We start from the raw sequence: 19,255 nt of genomic DNA on the forward strand, positions 1-19,255 counted from the left end.
AATCACAAGAGGAACCTACACAGAGACTCACCTTCACCAGCTTTACCATCAGTTTTATCTGGATTTATGCATTCCATCTCTCTAGAATTTCATCCTCAGGGGGGCTGAGCCCTCAGAGAGACCGTTAGATACAAATTACCTAATTAACTTTACAGTGCCTGTGAAAACCACATTACACCCTGATTACACAAGATTCCAGCGACAAGCAATTTGGGTGTCCACGCAAGACGCGACACCGTGATGCGATCAATCAAATATCGCAGCCAATCAAAAGCGTGTGTGGGCAGGCTCTTTCTGGAAGTGCACTGCACTCACACATTTATAATATAATTCATAAATATGAAATCTTTTTAAGATTATGCAAAATTATATTCAAACTCACATTAGATATGTTTAACTCTGAATAAAGCACATAACCATTACCCGAGACTATCATTGTTATATAGTTTCCATGTTGTTGTTCCAGTCACAGAAATAGAAACCGTTTCTAAAATAAATTTTTTTGCGGCTAGTTATGGCCAAAACTCTGATTAACATGGAAAAGATACCTTTATCGTGTGTCACAGCATCACATGTAGTTAGGACATGGTGTTACTGTATGAAGTAAATGCACAAAAGCTACAGAAGCTACTTAGTTTAGAGCAGTGAGGGATTTTTCTTGTAGTTTAATTAACATTATTATCATAAGAAATGCACATATACGTTATATTGATGCACATCTGATATTTCTTTGACCGTCTACATTTATTTAAGATGTTACCAATTGTGTTTACATGGATACTTGTCAAGACAGTCGTTCTGACATCATTTTGTTTGTATTTGCTCAAGAAGACGTGAGAGAGAGCTCAATTCGGTACTCGCGTGCTGTCCAAACAGCATAACCAGACCAGCATAAACCAAAATAAAGCAGCACAAACCAATACAAACTAGGATAAACCAGTATAAGCCAATATAAATCAGCATAAACCAGCATAAACCAGTATAAGTCAACATCCTAAACCAGCACAAGCCAGCAAAAACTAACACAAAAGAGCATAAACCAGCACAAGCCAGCATAAACTAACATAAAAGAGCATAAACCAGCACAAGCCAGCATAAACCAGCATAAATAAACATAAACTATCCTAAACCAACACAAGCCAGCATAAACCAGCATTAATCAACATAAACTATCCTAAACCAGCACAAGCCAGCAAAAACTAACGCAAAAGAGCATAAACCAGCACAAGCCAGCATAAACCAGCATTAGCCAACATAAACTAGCCTTAACCAGAACAAGCCAGCATAAACTAACAAAAAACATAAACCAGCACAAGCCATTATAACCCAGCATAAACCAGTACAAGCCAGCATAAACCAGTATAAGACAACATAAATGAGCCTAAACCAACACAAAGTAGCATTAACCAGCACAAACCAGCGTAAACTAGTATAAACCAAAATAAAGCAGCACAAGCCAGCATAGACCAGCATAAGCCAACATAAATGAGCCTAAACCAACACAAACCAGCATACACCAGAAGAAGCCAGCATAGACCAATGCAAACCAGCATAAACCAGTCTGGATCTCTCAGTACAGACAATCATTCTAGTATAAAGTGACGGTTCACCCAAAAAACGTTTCTCAGTTGCCATGTCACTCCAAACCTCAATGACTTTACAGTAGAGATCTAGAGGAACACTGGGGGTCAAGCAACACTGGACCCCACGGAATTCCATTGCATGGACACTGAGACATTTTTCTAAATATCTTCTGCTGTTCTTAAGACATCTGCATCCCTACAGAAATTGACATGTTGTTCAGACTTCAAATAATAACATTTTGTTGTATCAAAAAGTATGTGACTCTCAGTTCTTGTTTTTAATTGTTGTTAAATGATTCTAAACTTTTACATATTGCCCTTTATATTTTCCCTCTTTCCCTTGTCGTGTGATTTGTTAAATTTTCTTGTGAATATCTGCTGTGCTGTTTAGATGTTGCATGTTTGTTTTTCTTTGCATTTTTCTGAATAATAAAAAAAGAGCTATATTGTTTGAAGTGCTAGATAAACATGCGTGACCTGACTAGCAGTAAACGTAACGGTTCCTCTGTTAAGCTCATGGTTTGACATTGTGAAGGTTGCGCACGGTTGGCGCTGGACAGGACGCGTGGGCCGAGCAGCGGTTCTTCATCTTCATCTTCATCTGAGTGTTTAGTGGAGAGAGAGACGAGCACGGTGTGAATTCGCAGCATTTAGAGCGTGTGGCCTCGTACGTGGGCGCAGCTCTGACTCACAGCCATCCGACGGCGACCGGATCATTTTCTCTCAGTGTCTGACGCTTCCAGCAGCTCATCATCCTCACACACACACACACACACACACAAACGCACACCGTTTCCCATTATGCATCTCTTCAGAATACATTAGCGCACATACCTTAGCAGCCATGATCATGGAGGAGCCTCCTTTGACGCCCAGGATGGGGATGTGCGTCTGAGCGGAGATGAAGTCCAAGATCTGTGCGATGGCCTCCTGGTCGGTGTCGTCTCCGAACACCACGCCCTGCAGCCAGTGCTCCGTCATCAGGTCACAGATGCTCTTGATAATGCTCTTGGGGTCCGTCTCGTTCATGGTGAGCATCTCTACGTTGGGCGCCAGCGGCATGTGGCCGAAGTCGTCTTTGTCGCGCGTGCCGGCGAGCGCCACCTCACTGGAGTTTCCCACCAGCACCACGGCGATGCTCAGACCCTGAAGCAGCTTGGAGACGGGCGGATACTGCGCCACCGACGACGGGATGTAGTGGGCCACGCCCCCTCCGCCCCGCTCGCGTCGCGATTGGACGGCCAGCGGCAGCAGCAGCAGCAAGCACACAGCCAACAGCTGCTGCAGCGATGGGCAGGGCCAGTGACGTGGAGGCGGAGCCAACACATGAAGCCACGCCCGCCTTTCCTGAGAGGGTGGAGCTAAGCCACGGTAGATGCAGACGGACATGATGGAGGAGCGAAAAACCTGTGAGAAAAAAAAACAGACAGACATAAGCAACCTGTTCATAAGCGAATGTCCAAAATGAAGATATTTGCGTAAAGATGACCTCTTCGTTGTTTTTATTATTCCTAAAGCGGGAGGATCTTTTCGACACGTCATTTGTTAATCAGTATTGTGAAAGGAAATCAGTAGATGAGCCCCTGGAAGTCTGAATTTCACAACATGCTTCAAACACTTCACCATCATCCCCATTCCAAAGAAACCCAAAATTATTCACTAAGTGACTACAGACCTGTCTATTTAACATCGCTGGTCATGCATTTGAAAACCTGGTTCTGGCCCCTGAAGAAGCAGCTCTTGTCACATTGTAGTCCCTATTGCCCGCTGTTAGGCTGCATTAATTAGGTCAACCAGAACCGGAACACTTCCCATAACACCTGATATACTCGTTGCATCGTAAAAAGAATGGCATCTACGCTAATATTTGTCTGTTTTGTTCTTATTGCGAGGTCACCGTAGACACCAGATCCAGTCTGTATCCAGATCACATGGTCACTCTACTCTGCCATCATTGAATCAGTCCTTTGCACTTCAATTACCGTCTGGTTCAGCTCAGCTACCAAATCTACAACCCTCCCAACTTTCCAAGAACTGTACTTATCCAGAGTGAGAAAAAAAAAAAAGACTCCTCACATCCAGCACACTCCCTCTTTGAACTGTTGCCATCTGTTCGACACTAGGGAGCACTGAGCACCAGAACGGCTGGACACAGAAACTGTTTCTTCCCTCAGGCAATCCATCTCAAGAACACTTGACAATAAACGTGGAGCACACATTTAACACACATGCTTATTTACATTTAAAATTTGCACATAACATACCTGTGCAACATGCCTGCGAAGCTTCTAGAACTAAAACAAATTCCTTGTATGCGTAAACGTACCGGGCAATAAAGCTGATTCTGATTCTGATATTGCACAGCATGTGCTAACGATCAGACAATATGTAGTTTTCAGAGGAGAACCGGCAAGAAATGTTTGTGTGGACCATTAAATTTGAGCTGTTTTACAGCATTCGTTGGACAGACTGATTTTAATATCATCTACTTCATACGATGCTCGAAATACATAGTGTTTCTGGGCCAAAGAGTCTGTTCCTGTCAAAGCTGAACATCACAGACCCAAAACTCCCACTGAACGTCACAAGAGAGAAAAAGAGCAAGATGGATTGACCGAAATCTTCAGAAAGCACAATCAGCCTTAAATGAACTAAATATTTACCCAATAAAAAAATAAAATCACACCACAACTGAAAGAAAGAGAAAAAAGTGCAAATATAGCTGCAAGATTTGGAGCGATCTGACAACAACAGATCAATATTCATAGCAATAGCCAAACTATAAAGTTCATTAGTTCAGTTCATTACATAATTAGGATGCACAATAAAAATAAGATATAAGGCATATTTATATATATAATACAGAATCTTCATATTTATAAATGTTATTTTTCATTTACTTATTAAAATCATGGAGAACAAATTCACTCTTAATGGAGTTTTGGGGAAAACGCTGAACTTAAAAGTAAAACTGCAATGTTTACACACTGGACGGGATCTGGTGGAACTACATCTCAGAACTCACTGGAACAGCAAGAATGAAAATGGATTTGAAATAACAACAGAGACAAAACGACAGTAAAAGACTAATCAAAGCAACACAAGCCTTTAACCTGCCCTTGGACAGAGCTCAGCAAATACGAGCCCTGAACACCTGAAGTCTCTTCATAGGCCAGAGAGACTGACGGGTTGAAGCGGCGTCCGGTTAGCGGCTGTGTTCTCCGCCGGTGTCTGTGACACACATGAATAGTGCAGCAGCAGACGCTCGGCAGATCAATATTTGATGGGAGCGTCGTGCATCTTCAGCCTGTTTATTATGGATGAGATAAACTCTCCCCTGACGAACAGAGAGAGAGCGGCGACCCGGCGCCTACACACCGTACGGCCGCGCAGAGCCGCGTTACACAACAGCTGTAATGATCAGCGCCCGATTATAGAGCGATGAAGCGTTCAGACACAGAATGAGGAGAACAGACGACGTTTACTCGCACTCATCTCTCTCCTCACACACATGACTGACTTTCTTTGTCTCTGTGTTGTTGTCCATGTAATGGAAGTCAATGGGGTTCAGTGTTGCTTGAACCCACATGATTGACCCTTCAGTATGTCTTCTTTTGGGTTTTACAGAACACAGTCATAAAGGTTTGGATGAACATTAGGGAAATTAAATGATTGTGGGATGGTTTAACCCTTCGAATGAAGATGAGCGTTTTGTACATAACGTGATGGAACGTCAAAGCACACGATGGAAGAGAGGAAAGCATTTGTGATGCAGAGACTGACACACAGTTCAGAGATCTGAGTCTGCACTTCTCTCGGCCACTCAGTTTCCATAGCAACCATTAAAATAGACCTCTCGATACAGTTGATGGCCTCACACACACACACACACTCAGGCTCCGCCCCCCTGCAGAAGCCACTCACGTCAGTGTAATTAGCATAAGAGAGTCCTGTTTATGAGATGAGACACACACACACACACACACACACTCACACCTCACTGTAATCAGTGAAATGAGATTGATTGATGCTTTTCACAGATTACAGCTTCAGCTCTCTTGGCTATTTCAGGAGTACATTACATGGATGAGGATCGTGTGCGTGTGTGTGTGTGTGTGTGTGTGTGTGTGTGTACCTGGTATTCATCACGTTGTGAGGACCAAATGTCCCCACAATGATAGTAATACCAGTAGATTTTGACCTTGTGGGGACATTTCTCAGGTCCCCATGAGGAAACAGGCTTATAAATCATGCGCAATGAGTTTTTTTGATGAAGTAAAAGTGTGCACAATCTCCTGTGAGGGCTAGGTTTAGGTGTAGGGCCATAGAAAGTACGGTTTGTACAGTATAAAAACCATTACGCCTATGGAATGTCCCCATAAAACATGTAAACCCAACATGTGTGTGTGTGTGTGTGTGTGTGTGTGTGTGTGTGTGTGTGTGTGAATGTGTGTGTGCGCGTGTGTTCGGCTCTGATCAATTATTGGTGCTGTGATCTCAGATTGAACTCAGATCTTCAGCCATTAACACACATCTGAAACCAGATGTTCAGTGAGGAATAAATCATGCACTATGGAATGAGAAATAGAAAACAGCATTGATTCTCATGGCCGCCCACACACGCAGCAATAACCTCGTCGAGCTGGCGAAACGGCGGCTCATAGCGAACGGATGTGGGTGTGTTAACTGACCCCAGGGAGGTGAGAAAAGTGCAACTCTACGCAAATGAAGAGAGACAGCCAATAAGAGTTAAGACTGTCAGCAGAGCTCAAACGTCTCGACAGGACAGTGAGATTCAGAGCAACTCTGAATCAGGGCCTAATGATTAGAGAGTCGGACTTGTAACCCGAAGGTTGAAGGTTCGAGTCTCATGTCTGGCAGGGATTGTAGGGTGGAGGCACCAATAGCAATATGGTTGCCCACTGCTGTGTGTGTGCACTTGGATGGGTTAATTGCAGAGCACAAATTCCAAGTATGGGTCCCCATACTTCACGTCCTTTGCCTTCCCTTGCTTTTTTCACCCAAAGATAAAAATTAGCCCATTATTTACTCACCCTCCAGGCATCCGAGGTGTACATGACTTCCTTCTTTCAAATATCCAATCGGAGTTATATTAAAAAGTATCCTGGCATTTCCAAGTCATGTCATGCCAGAGAATTTCAATATGAGCTAAGAGGAGACTGGTTTTCCCTTGCTAAACTACGGAAACTTAGCTTCCTTTGCTTCTGTAAACAAAGCGAGACTCAAAGGTGCACCGCCGATGTCCGACGTCATCCGCCCTGAATGCCTTCTGTGTACAAGCAGTTGATGCAAGCTGGATTAAATTGATTCTTATGTTTTAAATATGGATCATTTTCTTACAAAAATGCATTGAAGAGCCTTGTGAGGCACTTTTTATTATGGATGGATGCACTTTATTGGACTTGTTTTGGACTGATGAAGAGAAACACTCGCCCATGCCATTTTAAAGCTTGGAAGTGCCGGGATAATTGTACTCAAGATTGGTTTTGTCTGAAAAAGGGAAGTCATATACGCATAGGATGCCTGGAGGGTGAGTAAATAATGGGGTAATTTTCATTTTAGGGTGAACTACCCCTTTACTCAGCCTAGGCTGGTTTTAGCTGGTCATAGCTGGTCAGCAGGCTGGTTTTAGATGGGTTTTGAGCAGCTAAGACCAGCCCATCATCTAACCAGCCTTTAGCTGTTTTTTTTTCCAGCAGGGTAAATGTAACTAATCAGAACAGACCAGGTATTAAATATATATGCATATAGCAACAATAAATTATTATTGCATTATTAAAAGCATTTTTTAATGGAATCTGAAACTACTGGTTTGTGGGAAATGTGCTTCACAAATAACCTTGTGCTCACGTTCCCTTCTCATTCAACACAAGAACAAATGTTTTGTGCGCTTGACATTAACTGCATGATACAAGTTGATTTGGAATGTAAGCCCCAGCTTGTTTCAGAGAATGAAAAACGTGACTTGTATTCCAGAAAATATGGTACATGAATGAAATAAAATGATGGACAACGGAAAAGTTTGGTCACTACTACTAGTCCAGGGGTGTCAAACTCTGGTCCTAGAGAGCCGCAGCTTAGATGCAATCCTGATCCAACGAATCAAGTCCTTCTGGCTTAATTGAAAACTGCATTGTATGTGTGTTGGAGCAGGGTTGGAACAAAACTGTGCAGAGCTGCAGCCCTCAAGGAACTGAGTTTGACACCCCTGTACTAGTCTCTGTTTCCTCCCGTCAGCTTAGGTCACTAAATGAGCAACGCCTTCTCGTTCCTTTACACTCTCCAGACCCTTCACCGTGTCTGTTCCTCTCTGGTGGAATGAGCTACTGACCTCCACCCGAACTGCTGAGACCATCACAACCTTCCAGAAACAGCTGCTTCCGTAAGCACTCAACTAATACACTTACAAACCTAACACAACATTCTTCTCTCACCCACAAATGACAACACGCGGTAAAGACGCGGTCGCAGACAAAAACACGCAACGAGGCTTACAGGAACCAGAATGAATGCGTGTTATCGCGATGTTTCTGACACATGCGAGACTCTTTCACTCTGTGGAACACAGAAGCAGAAACAGTGTGACGTTTTGACACTCTTATGGTGCTTCTGCGATCCTGCTGAATCTTCACTGCGCTTAGAGAAGGAGTTTCAACCAGGACCTTCATCTGAACGGGTCCTTTAGTCGCACAGATCACGAGGACTAAATGATGACAATATTTTAAAGTATTCATGAGAAACAGTCTCTAGAGCAGAACACACTGCTGCAAACATGTACTGAAGGTTTATGAACAGAAGACCTGCGAGTCCATTTTATCATCTTAATAAAACCACTCACACACACACACACACACACACACACACACAGACTGAAGCGGTGCAGGTGTGAGGTGTGTCACATGACATTGATTTATTCATCTATCAGTCAGTCTGCACACGTGCGGTCGCTGCGTGATCATGAGTGCCAACACATGATGATCTCAAATTAATCTGATCTAATTACACCATCAGAAATGAAAATAAACCACAAAACACACACACACACACACACACACACACACACACACACACACACACACACACACACACACACACACACACACACACACACACAGATCAGCAGATCGATGGGCTGGTAAACAGATAACGCATTAACCGCCGCCCATCTGCTCACACACCGTCTGCTGATGTGCAGCACAGGTTTATGTGTGTGTGTGTGTGTGTGTGTGTGTGTGTGTGATTGTGATTAATGGAGTGATGTTAGTAACACGCGGGGAGTCGGGCTGAAGTCACACACACTCACTTATTTCTGCTAGTCCTGCTGCAGCTTTTCTCTCCAGCCATAAAACTCTTCCATTCACGTAATTAGCACGATTAAATCACAATTACAACAAATACACATTAAATAAAACAGCAGAATGAAAGGCTCTCTGTAATGTCATTTCACAACACAGTAATTACTGATCAAAGCAACGCTTCTCCAAAGCAGCGGCCGAGCGAACACAGTCACATCAGCTGATCTGTCAGCCGTCTGCGGATGAGGACGAGTCCAACACCAATCTCCCCAGTGCAATGACTACAGTGATGACCAGATACACAATAATTGCTGGAACCTTAACCACAACAAGAACAGCTAGATGAATAAGTTCGCCAACACAAACTTTGTACAATATTTTTAGTCTGAAAAAGATGGAAGTTTACAGTGGTTTTAAAGGGGTCATCGGATGCCCATTTTCCACAAGTTACTATGATTCTTTAGGGTCTTAATAAAAAGTCTCTAATATACTTTGGTTAAAAATTCTCAATAGTAGTGTAAAAAAAACAGCCTTTTACCTTGTCAGAATCAGCTCTGCAAAATTTCAGCTCATTTTAAGACATGGCCCCTTTAAATGCCAGCAAGCTCTGCTTGCCCCGCCCCTCTCTGGGATTATGTTTACTTTAGCCGCGTTTAGCTGCATTAAGACGCGTTTATTGGCGAAACTTGCCAACGAGCACATTATTAAGAAAGGTCATTTGCAAAGATGCATAAAAAACCCTTATCCTCACTTCTGCTGTGGGTGAAGCTGTATCAGGAATGATTCACACGAACATAGACGCATATGTAGATCAGGATCGGCGCTTTCATTTTAAAAACTAAAGTAACGTTATCCTCTGCATCTTCAGCGGCTCAGATGTCAGGAGTAAATGACGACTGCTATGTTCATTATAACATCCAACAACAGAACACCTCAATCGCTCAATTAGAGTCTTCCTCTGCACCTGAGTCTCACAATGGAGATCGGAGTTAAACTGTTTCAGCTCGATGAGGGCGGGGCTAAGGTAAGACGCTCATGTCAATCAACTATTGTGGGAGGGGCCTCTGTCTGTCTGTCGTCACACCCACAAGAAGCTGAGAATGAGCTGATTTTAAAAAGAGGATATTACTTTTAAAGATTAAACAAATACCACTGGGTGGATTTTTATGATTGTAGGGCGGTTGTGTTCACAAACTGACAACACACATTAATGTTCAAACAACATGGAAAAGTGAGTTTTGCATCCGACGACCGCTTTAAAGCTTGAATGTTTTGAAGGCAACACTGTCTGTCAGATGGATGGATAAATGGATAGATAGCATTAGTTACTAACATGTTGTTAGCATGTTTCTAACATGTTTCTAACATTATTAGCATGCCACTAGCATTTTGTTAACATCAATAACATATTTCTAGCATGATTAGCATGTTACTAGCATGTAGCTAGCATAGCATGTTGTTAACATGTTTTTAGCATGTTTCTAACATGATTAGCATGCCACTAGCATTTTGTTAACATCAATTACATATTTCTAGCATGAATAACATGTTACTAGCATGTTTCTAACCTGATTAGCATGTTTCTAGCATGTTTCTAACAAGATTAGCATGTTACTAGCGTGTTGTTAGCATTAACATTTTGATAGCATGTTTCTAGCATAATTAACATTATTAGTATGCTACTAATGTGTTGTTAACATGTTGTTAGCATGATTAACATGTTTCTAGCATAATTAACATGTTGTCAGCATGTTTTTAACATGATTAGCATTTTGATAGCATGTTTCCAACATGATTTACAAGCTATTAGCATCTTGCTAGCATGATTAACATTTTGTACGCATGTTTTTAGCATGTTTCTATCATGATTAACATGTTGCTAGCATGATTAGCATTTCATATGCATGTTTCTAGCATGTTTCTAACAAGATTAGCATGTTACTAGCATGTTGTTAGCATTATTAACATTTTGATAGCATGTTTTTAACATGATTAGCATGCCACTAGCATTTTGTTAACATCAATTACATATTTCTAGCATGAATAACATGTTACTAGCACGAAGCTAGCATGATTAGCATGTTACTAGCATTTTTATAGCATGATTAGCATTTTGTTAGCATGTTTCTAACCTGATTAGCATGTTTCTAGCATGTTTCTAACAAGATTAGCATGTTACTAGCGTGCTGTAAGCATTATTAGCATTTTGATAGCATGTTTCTAGCTTAATTAACATTATTAGTATGCTACTAATGTGTTGTTAACATGTTGTTAGTATCATTAACATATTGCTAACATGTTTCTAGTATGATTAACAAGTTTCTAGCATAATTAACATGTTGTCAGCATGTTTTTAACATGATTAGCATTTTGATAGCATGTTTCCAACATGATTAACAAGTTATTAGCATGTTGCTAGCATGATTAGCATTTTGTACGCATGTTTTTAACATGTTTCTAACCAGATTAGCATGTTTCTAGCATGTTTCTAACAAGATTAGCATTTTACTAGCATGTTGTTACCATTATTAGCATTTTGATAGCATGTTTCTAGCATAATTAACATTAGTATGCTACTGTGTTGTTAACATGTTAGCATCATTAACATATTGTTAACATGTTTCTAGCATAATTAACAAGTTATTAGCATGTTGCTAGCATGATTAGCATTTCGTACGCATGTTTTTAACATGTTTCTAACATGATTCGCATGTTGCTAGCATGATTAGCAATTTCATATGCATGATTTTAGCATGTTTCTAACATGATTAGCATGTTAATAATGTGTTGCTAGGATGATTAGAATGTCACTAGCATGATGTTAGCATTACTAGCCTGTTGTTAGCATGATTAGCAAGTTACTAGCACATTTCTAGCATCATTAGCAAGTTAACATGTTTCTAGTAGCTAGGCTTGGTTAGATTGATAGATAAATGTTGGTCCCAGAAGAATAATAATAACTTTAATTTTAAAAAGCATTTCAATAAGCTGTCTTTCTCAAGCCAACCTAACGACTAGAATTATTTAACTTAACTTTAACCATATCTGTAAACACAACTATAACGATTACGGCAATAACTGTGACGATACGAAACATTTTTTAATCTTTATTGACTCTCCTGCGCCTGATCCTTATTTGACGTTAGTTGTCATGCCGCTGTCATCCAGTAGGTGGCAGTATGTGGCTCGTTGATGACTAAAACATGACGAGACGTGTGTGAGTTTTCGTTGACGAGACGAGAATAGACGAAAATGTTAGCGGGTGGTCCGTCAGACGTTTAAAATGCATGACATTTCTGCTTATTGTGCACGCCAATTAAAACTTAAAAAGTATCTGACGCTATGGCAAGCCGTTTTAGCATTAAATACTCTTTGCTATACTAGTATGGCAAGCCGTTTAGCATTCCATCCTTGTTTGTCTTTTATGTTCTAAAACATTCCTTCATTATTGTAATTATTGGTGAAAATAGTCGATCCGGAAGCTCACATTGTGTTGAACTATAGATCTGCTATTTTCAGAACTTATAAGTGACACTAGCCAACAGCAAAATACTTACTGACCTACATTAATTTGTTAAAAGACTACCTTTTCCCCTTTTTTTGACTAAAACTAGACTAAAACCTTTTTGACTTTTCGTCGACTAAAACTAGACTAAAACCTTCTTGACTTTTCGTCGACTAAAACTAGACTAAAACCTTCTTGACTTTTCGTCGACTAAAACTAGACTAAAACCTTCTTGACTTTTCGTCGACTAAAATTGGACTAAAACCTTTTTGACTTTTCGTCGACTAAAATTGGACTAAAACCTTTTTGACTTTTCGTCGACTAAAACTAGACTAAAACCTTTTTGACTTTTCGTCAACTAAAACTAGACTAAAACCTTTTTGACTTTTCGTTGACTAAAACTAGACTAAAACCTTCTTGACTTTTCGTCGACTAAAATTGGACTAAAACCTTTTTGACTTTTCGTCGACTAAAATTGGACTAAAACCTTTTTGACTTTTCGTCGACTAAAACTAGACTAAAACCTTCTTGACTTTTCGTCGACTAAAACTAGACTAAAACCTTCTTGACTTTTCGTTGACTAAAACTAGACTAAAACCTTCTTGACTTTTCGTCGACTAAAATTGGACTAAAACCTTTTTGACTTTTCGTCGACTAAAATTGGACTAAAACTATCACATATAGAAGTGACTAAAATTTGACTAAAACTAAGAAGCATTTTAGTCCAAAAGACTAAGACTGAGACTAAATCTAAGATGGTTGTCAAAAACAACACTGCAACTTATCTTAGATCATGAACATAATCATTGATGTGGTGAAATCTAGTGTACTAAGTGCTGCGAATCCCTTAAATGTCTGTCTAGTTTGAACAAGCCACTGGCTAGAAACTTCTTTCTTTTTGAAAGCATGATCATGTTTGGTGTCTAATTATTTACTTTTGTAGCAACCAGCCGTGTAATAAGCGGCATAATGCACATCCAGCCAGTTGTTACTGCAGAATAAAGCCTGACAGGATCAGCGGAGGGCTAATGTGTGAGCTAAGACTGAAGGGCTTTTCTTTACTTTTACTCTTTGATTGATTTTGAACTTGAACTCTGGTGTACTTGAATTGTACACTAAATCGGATCAGGAGTCAGTCTCTGCAGATACTCAATATGACCTGATCAGATCATCCCTAAGCATAACCATTATAACTTTTAACAATACTAATGGTATCATAACAAAGCTGTAACCATAACTAATGATAACTATAACCATCACTAACAATGACTTAAACATGAGAAATAACAATAAGTATAAGCATAACTAATGATGAGTATAACTACTGCTGACAACTATAATGATTACCACCAACTATAACAACGACAACAACAACTATAACAATTACAAAAGATATAACGATAATAACAATAACTTTAATGAGATAAGTATAGCTATAACTAATGATAACAACAACAATGATAACTCACAATTAATGAAGACTTATAATGACCACCTATAACAATAATGATAACTGTAACAGTAAATGTAACACTCTATAGAGTGGATTCTGATTGGCTGTCTTGATTAGTTCGTGATTATATTATTATATTGGCTCTTCACTTATTCTCAATGGTGAACACTTGATCAGGATCCAGACTGTGTTCTGCAGGACGGCTGATATGAGATCTGGACCGGGACTAAATGATGATGAGCTCAGACTGAACAATCCCTTGAAAACACACACACACACACACACACACACACACACACACACACACACACACACCTGTGTTTCTCCGAATGACAGTAAGTGTGTGTTGATTTGATTTGTGTTAAACGCTGATGAGAGCAGCAGCTTTATCACAGATTATCACAGATTACCGTGTGTGTGTGTGTGTGTGTGTGCGTGTGTGTGTGTGTGTGTGTGTGTGTGTGTGTGTGTGTGTGTGTGTGTGTGTGCGTGTCTCACCTCGTGTGTTTTCAGCCGAACTCTCACTCCTCCATCTCAGAAACCACATGATGCTGTAGCGCTCTCATACCCTACTGCGCACACACACACACACACACACACACACACACACACAACAGTATTAGTGGAACGCAAGTGAAATATCCTTTATATATTCTGATTGACTAATGCACCTCATGATCAATAAAGCATCTGTGTGTGTGTTACCTGTGGACACTGATAGTCGCTCTGCAGTATCTCTCTGTTCTTGTGTCTGTGTGTGTGTGTGTGTGTGTGTGTGTGTGTGTGTCCTGCTGATCTTCAGCGTCCTGGTTTTCAGAGCGTCTGCAGGGAGAGAAAAGACCTTCATTTTCAGACAGAACTCTCTCACACTCACACACATGTTGGGTTTCCATGCTTAATGGGTTTTTTCAATAGGTGTAATGGTTTTTCTACTGTATTTTCAAACTGTATTGTCTATCACCCTAAACCTACCCCTCAGAGAAAACGTTCTGTATTTTTGATTTTCAGTTCTAGATTTATCGACTTGTTTCCTCATGAGGACCAAAAAATGTTCCCACAAGGACGAGGATTTTAGACATTGCCATCTTTGTGGGGACATTTTGTCTTCGTAACATAAACACACACACACACACACACACACACACACACACACACAGAGACACACACACACACACACACACACACACACACACACACACACACACACACACACACACACAGACACACACACACACACACACACACACACACACACACACACACACACAGACACACACAGACACACACACACACAAACACAGAGACACACACACACACACACACACACACACACACACACACACACACAGACACACACACACACACACACACACACACACACACACACACACACACACACACACGTTTAAATGTACTGAGAACAAAGTCATTTTCATAAATTTTATACAAGTTTATGGGTTTTATCAAAGTTTAACTGGAAAAAAATCCGAGAAAAAAAAAAAATCAATCACACATTAAGGACGTACTTGGAAGGAACCGTGTGCAAAAACAGTGGCTTCTGAAACTGAGAAAGAGCTGAACATGATCTGATCCACATCAGAAACCACAACAACATTCTGACTCCATAAGCACAGCACTAAATATTTAAGTGTAAACAATGCAATTACAATTTTCTAACGATCTCTAAATAAAGTCAAATTCAAATCACACAATAGAGAGATTCAAAGCAGCTTTACAGTCAATGATGTTAATGTTTATAATATCTTCACATTATTAACGGCGTTTATCAGATCACAGCTCAGTGATAATATAAATCAAGCAGTGGAGATTTGCTATTTAGCATACATCGCTTTATGTGACTCACTGTATGTAAGGGGGAAAACTTACGAAGAGCTGCAGGATAATATAGTTGCACGATTTTACATTTTTATATATAGCCTAGGACCTATAAAAAAAAAGTACACTAACAATGAAGTATTAAGCATTAAACGTCAATGTGATCCGCCCTACAGCTAACCCAGCAGACGATTATTTCAAGAGGGAAATGTATAAATATGATCAAACACAAACTTCACAGCGATCGCTCTAAATATAGCCGCAAACGGACGGAGAATGTGTTTCTGCTCAAACCTCGTCCTGAAATCACGAATCCAGCATCTGAAGCTAATTATAAGCAAATCAGCTTCCGTAGGCAACGTTCATATTCTGTTCCATTAGCACTAATTATTAAATGAACACTAATACAAATAATAATATTTATATATAAGCCAATAGGTTTTTACTCAAGTTTCGACATTCTGAAGTGATGCACGTCTGGAATAATGAAATGCCAGAGGAAATGGACAGAACCGGACGCTAAAGGAGAGCGCGATCTCCGCGGGTGTGTGAGTCCGTATGAAGTCGCTCTCGTTCGGCGCCGATCTGGAGGACGCGACGGCTGTACGGAGGTGTTTGTTTGTTTGTTTGTTTGTGTTGGCGTGTCTCAGGTGTCTGGAGTGTCGCTTGCCGCGAGTCTGGCAGGAGTGTCTGGCAGGTATAAACAGGTGTGAATGTGGCTGTGCGGCCGGTAGGGGGCAGAACTAGGTCTCCTCCGCTCCATTCAGTCGCTCATTACCTCCGCTGAGCTCCAGGAGATGAAGAGTATATGAGCGGAGAGACATTTCGGGTCGAACCTACAGGTTTTAAAATAGGCAAAAGCTAAACAGGCTCTCTGTGTGTTTGCTCAAATTCAGGTCAGATATAAATATCCACGCTAGAAGGCAATGTAAGGCACTTAAATGTCTTCAAAGTAGAAATGGTTTGTTAATAAAATATTTCTATATCTTCAAGACCGGAGGACACACGTTTTCTACAGGTTTCTACACCAAATCAGGCAGAAATAAATATCTGTGCTTTTGGACAAATTCAGGTCAAATCTGCTAAAAATTACACATTTAGAGCTTGAATGCAATGTAAGACACTTAGGATAAATGAATGTAAACAAACGTCCTCGAAGTAATACTTATTTTGGTTCTAATCATTTAAAGATCTTTGGTTAGTAGCATTAATTGTCTCTTACTTTTGAAAACAACAGAAGTCTGTGATTACAAATGCTTTTCTTACTTAGATTTTTTTGTCTTGTTTCCAGCCAAAATATCTAAAAATTCTTAAATCAAGAAGGATTTTCTAGCAAGTAAAAAAAAAAAAAAAAAAAAAAGTCAGAATTAAATCCGTTTTGGCTTGAAATAAGCAAAATAATCTGCCAATGGGGTATGAAAATTTTTATCTTGTTTTAAGTTTTTTTTTTTTTTTGCTTATCCCATTGGCAGATTATTTTGCTTGTTCTAAGCAAAAATGTACTTAGTTTTGACGTGTTTTTTCTGAAAACAAGAATTTTTGTACTTGTCTAAAAAATCCTTGTTGATTTGAGAATTTTTAGATATTTTGGCTAGAAACGAAACAAAAAATCTAAGAATTTTTTTTTTTTTGCAGTGCAGTTCCTATTTAGACAGGTACACTGTAAAGATGATTTTTCTAAATGGTCAAGTCAGCTTTATTTCTGCAGCGCTTCATACAATAGAGACTGTGTCAAAGCAGCTTCACGGAGATAAAGAGGATGCAAAGAAAATTCAATTCTGCTGTAGCTGAAAATAAATCAATGATTACTGTACATTTGATGAGAAAAACTCAAAGTGTAAAAGTGAATTTTACTACAGGTTTCAAAGTGAATACTGTTTGAGTGAATATCAACCTGTGTTTGCGTGCATTAATTATATTACACTGAAAAAACCCATAAGTAAATCAACTTAATTTTACTGTGCACGCACATTTTTTAAGTAAAATCTACTTAACTAAGTTAAGTAAAATTAGCAAAGAAAATAGTAAATTTAACATGTAGTTAGAGTTTGATGAGTTAATTATTTTAAGTTTACTCTGCAGTCCTCAAGTACAATTAACCTAACTTACAAACATATATGTAAGCACTTAACAACTCTTTATTGTGTTTAAGGTTATATGTTGACTCGATGTAGTTACTAACCAAATGAACAAAGAGACCTCAATACTTGGCAGATGATACACAATGACGCTAACAATCGGTCAATCGTTTTTGAGTGTGAATGGGTCATTTTGAGTAGAAAATGAACTCTAGATGTTACAAAAGAGAGTTACTCAACCTAACAACAAAAGCAACCCCAAAACAGTGTAAATACATCCCAAAAACAGCCAAAAATCAACCTTATTAATTAGTTATGCCCATATGATGGGAACAACAGGATCATGACTTTGATATTTACTTAAAAAATCTTTGTAAAAATAACACAATTCCAAGTAGAATATACTTATAAGCTCAAATTTTTAATTCTACAAGGTAGGGCTGTGCAATTAATCGAAATTCAGTTCAGATTTCGATTTCCGCTTCTAACGATCATGAAAATGCAGTAATGCAGATGAAACGATTATTACGCCCCATTCCGCTCCTTACCAGTGGTGCCTAATTTAAAAGCCTAATTTCACTTGCAAATCAGTAAAATCATGTAATCTGACTTTTATAAAACGGTCTGCCGTCTCTGTGCTTAATATGAATAAAACGTAAAAATACAAACTGAAAAATCACTCGCTGCTCTTGAATGAAGGACGTTTGTAGTTTTAATAAGAAACAAAGCATGCTTAACTATTACAGTGAAGACGCTGTTTCATTTTACACTCAAATAATTGCATTCAATTTCTGTAGTGTTGCTAGGCTACTTTAGACTTGCATAAAAGTATTCAATATTTTTTCTTTTTTTTCTGCTGTATTGCCATCTTTAAATCACTAATATAAAGTTTTGGACCCTGTCATAATCGTGTTAAATAGTTGTGCATACAATATTAACCAAATTTTTGCCAAAATCAGGCAGGGTTAAATTGAGTACTAATATTTTTGCCTGAACTAAATTATTTAATGTCGAAATTACATTCTACATTTCTATATTATTTACCTCACCGCAAAATCATTTTTTATCAGTGTACTCTCATTGAAATAACCAACTAACTCGGCTGACATCAAAACACATGAGCAGCTCTTCATATTCCAGTGTGTTTCTACTCAAACTACCCCTGAATTCTGACTGACAAGCGCCGCATCTTTAATTGGTTTTGAAAGTGTAAAACATGAACTACATTTGTTTTTCTTTAGCAATTCGCTTCAGCTAAAAGCACAAAGGCGTAAAACGTGAACCGAATGTCTGTTTGAGCGGATGTCGCTCGACGGGCCGGTCCCGCGTGAGAGAACTGGTCTCGGGTCTGACAGGAGGATGATGAGGAGGCGGTCAGACATCAGCTTGAGCCAATTACAGCTGGATGAGTGAAGAGCTGCTGTAATCTCTAATTACTTCAATCAATTTAAGAGCAGCGCCACTCATCTGAGGAGCTATTAGGA

At 39.6% G+C, this 19,255-nt stretch overlaps 2 protein-coding genes across 3 annotated transcripts in view; one reads left to right on the top strand and one right to left on the bottom strand.

Annotated features, from left to right (window-relative positions):
- LOC141327161 (E3 ubiquitin-protein ligase TRIM35-like) overlaps positions 1-19,255 on the top strand; it is a 308,396-nt gene that overhangs the window by 265,247 nt on the left and 23,894 nt on the right. The window lies entirely within an intron of this gene.
- grin2ba (glutamate receptor, ionotropic, N-methyl D-aspartate 2B, genome duplicate a) overlaps positions 1-19,255 on the bottom strand; it is a 43,628-nt gene that overhangs the window by 19,852 nt on the left and 4,521 nt on the right. Inside the window, exons 3-5 of one of the 2 annotated variants that reach the window (XM_073835298.1) lie at positions 14,563-14,679; positions 14,356-14,429; positions 2,418-2,990 (exon numbers count right to left, since the gene is read on the bottom strand). In XM_073835298.1, the coding sequence (XP_073691399.1) occupies positions 2,418-2,972 (555 nt within the window). In that variant the 5' untranslated portion in view covers positions 2,973-2,990; positions 14,356-14,429; positions 14,563-14,679. The remainder of the gene's footprint in view (positions 1-2,417; positions 2,991-14,355; positions 14,430-14,562; positions 14,680-19,255) is intronic. The other variant, XM_073835299.1, reaches the window with a different exon arrangement.

The sequence above is a fragment of the Garra rufa genome, chromosome 1, assembly GCF_049309525.1.
Source record: "Garra rufa chromosome 1, GarRuf1.0, whole genome shotgun sequence".
NCBI lineage: Eukaryota > Metazoa > Chordata > Actinopteri > Cypriniformes > Cyprinidae > Garra > Garra rufa.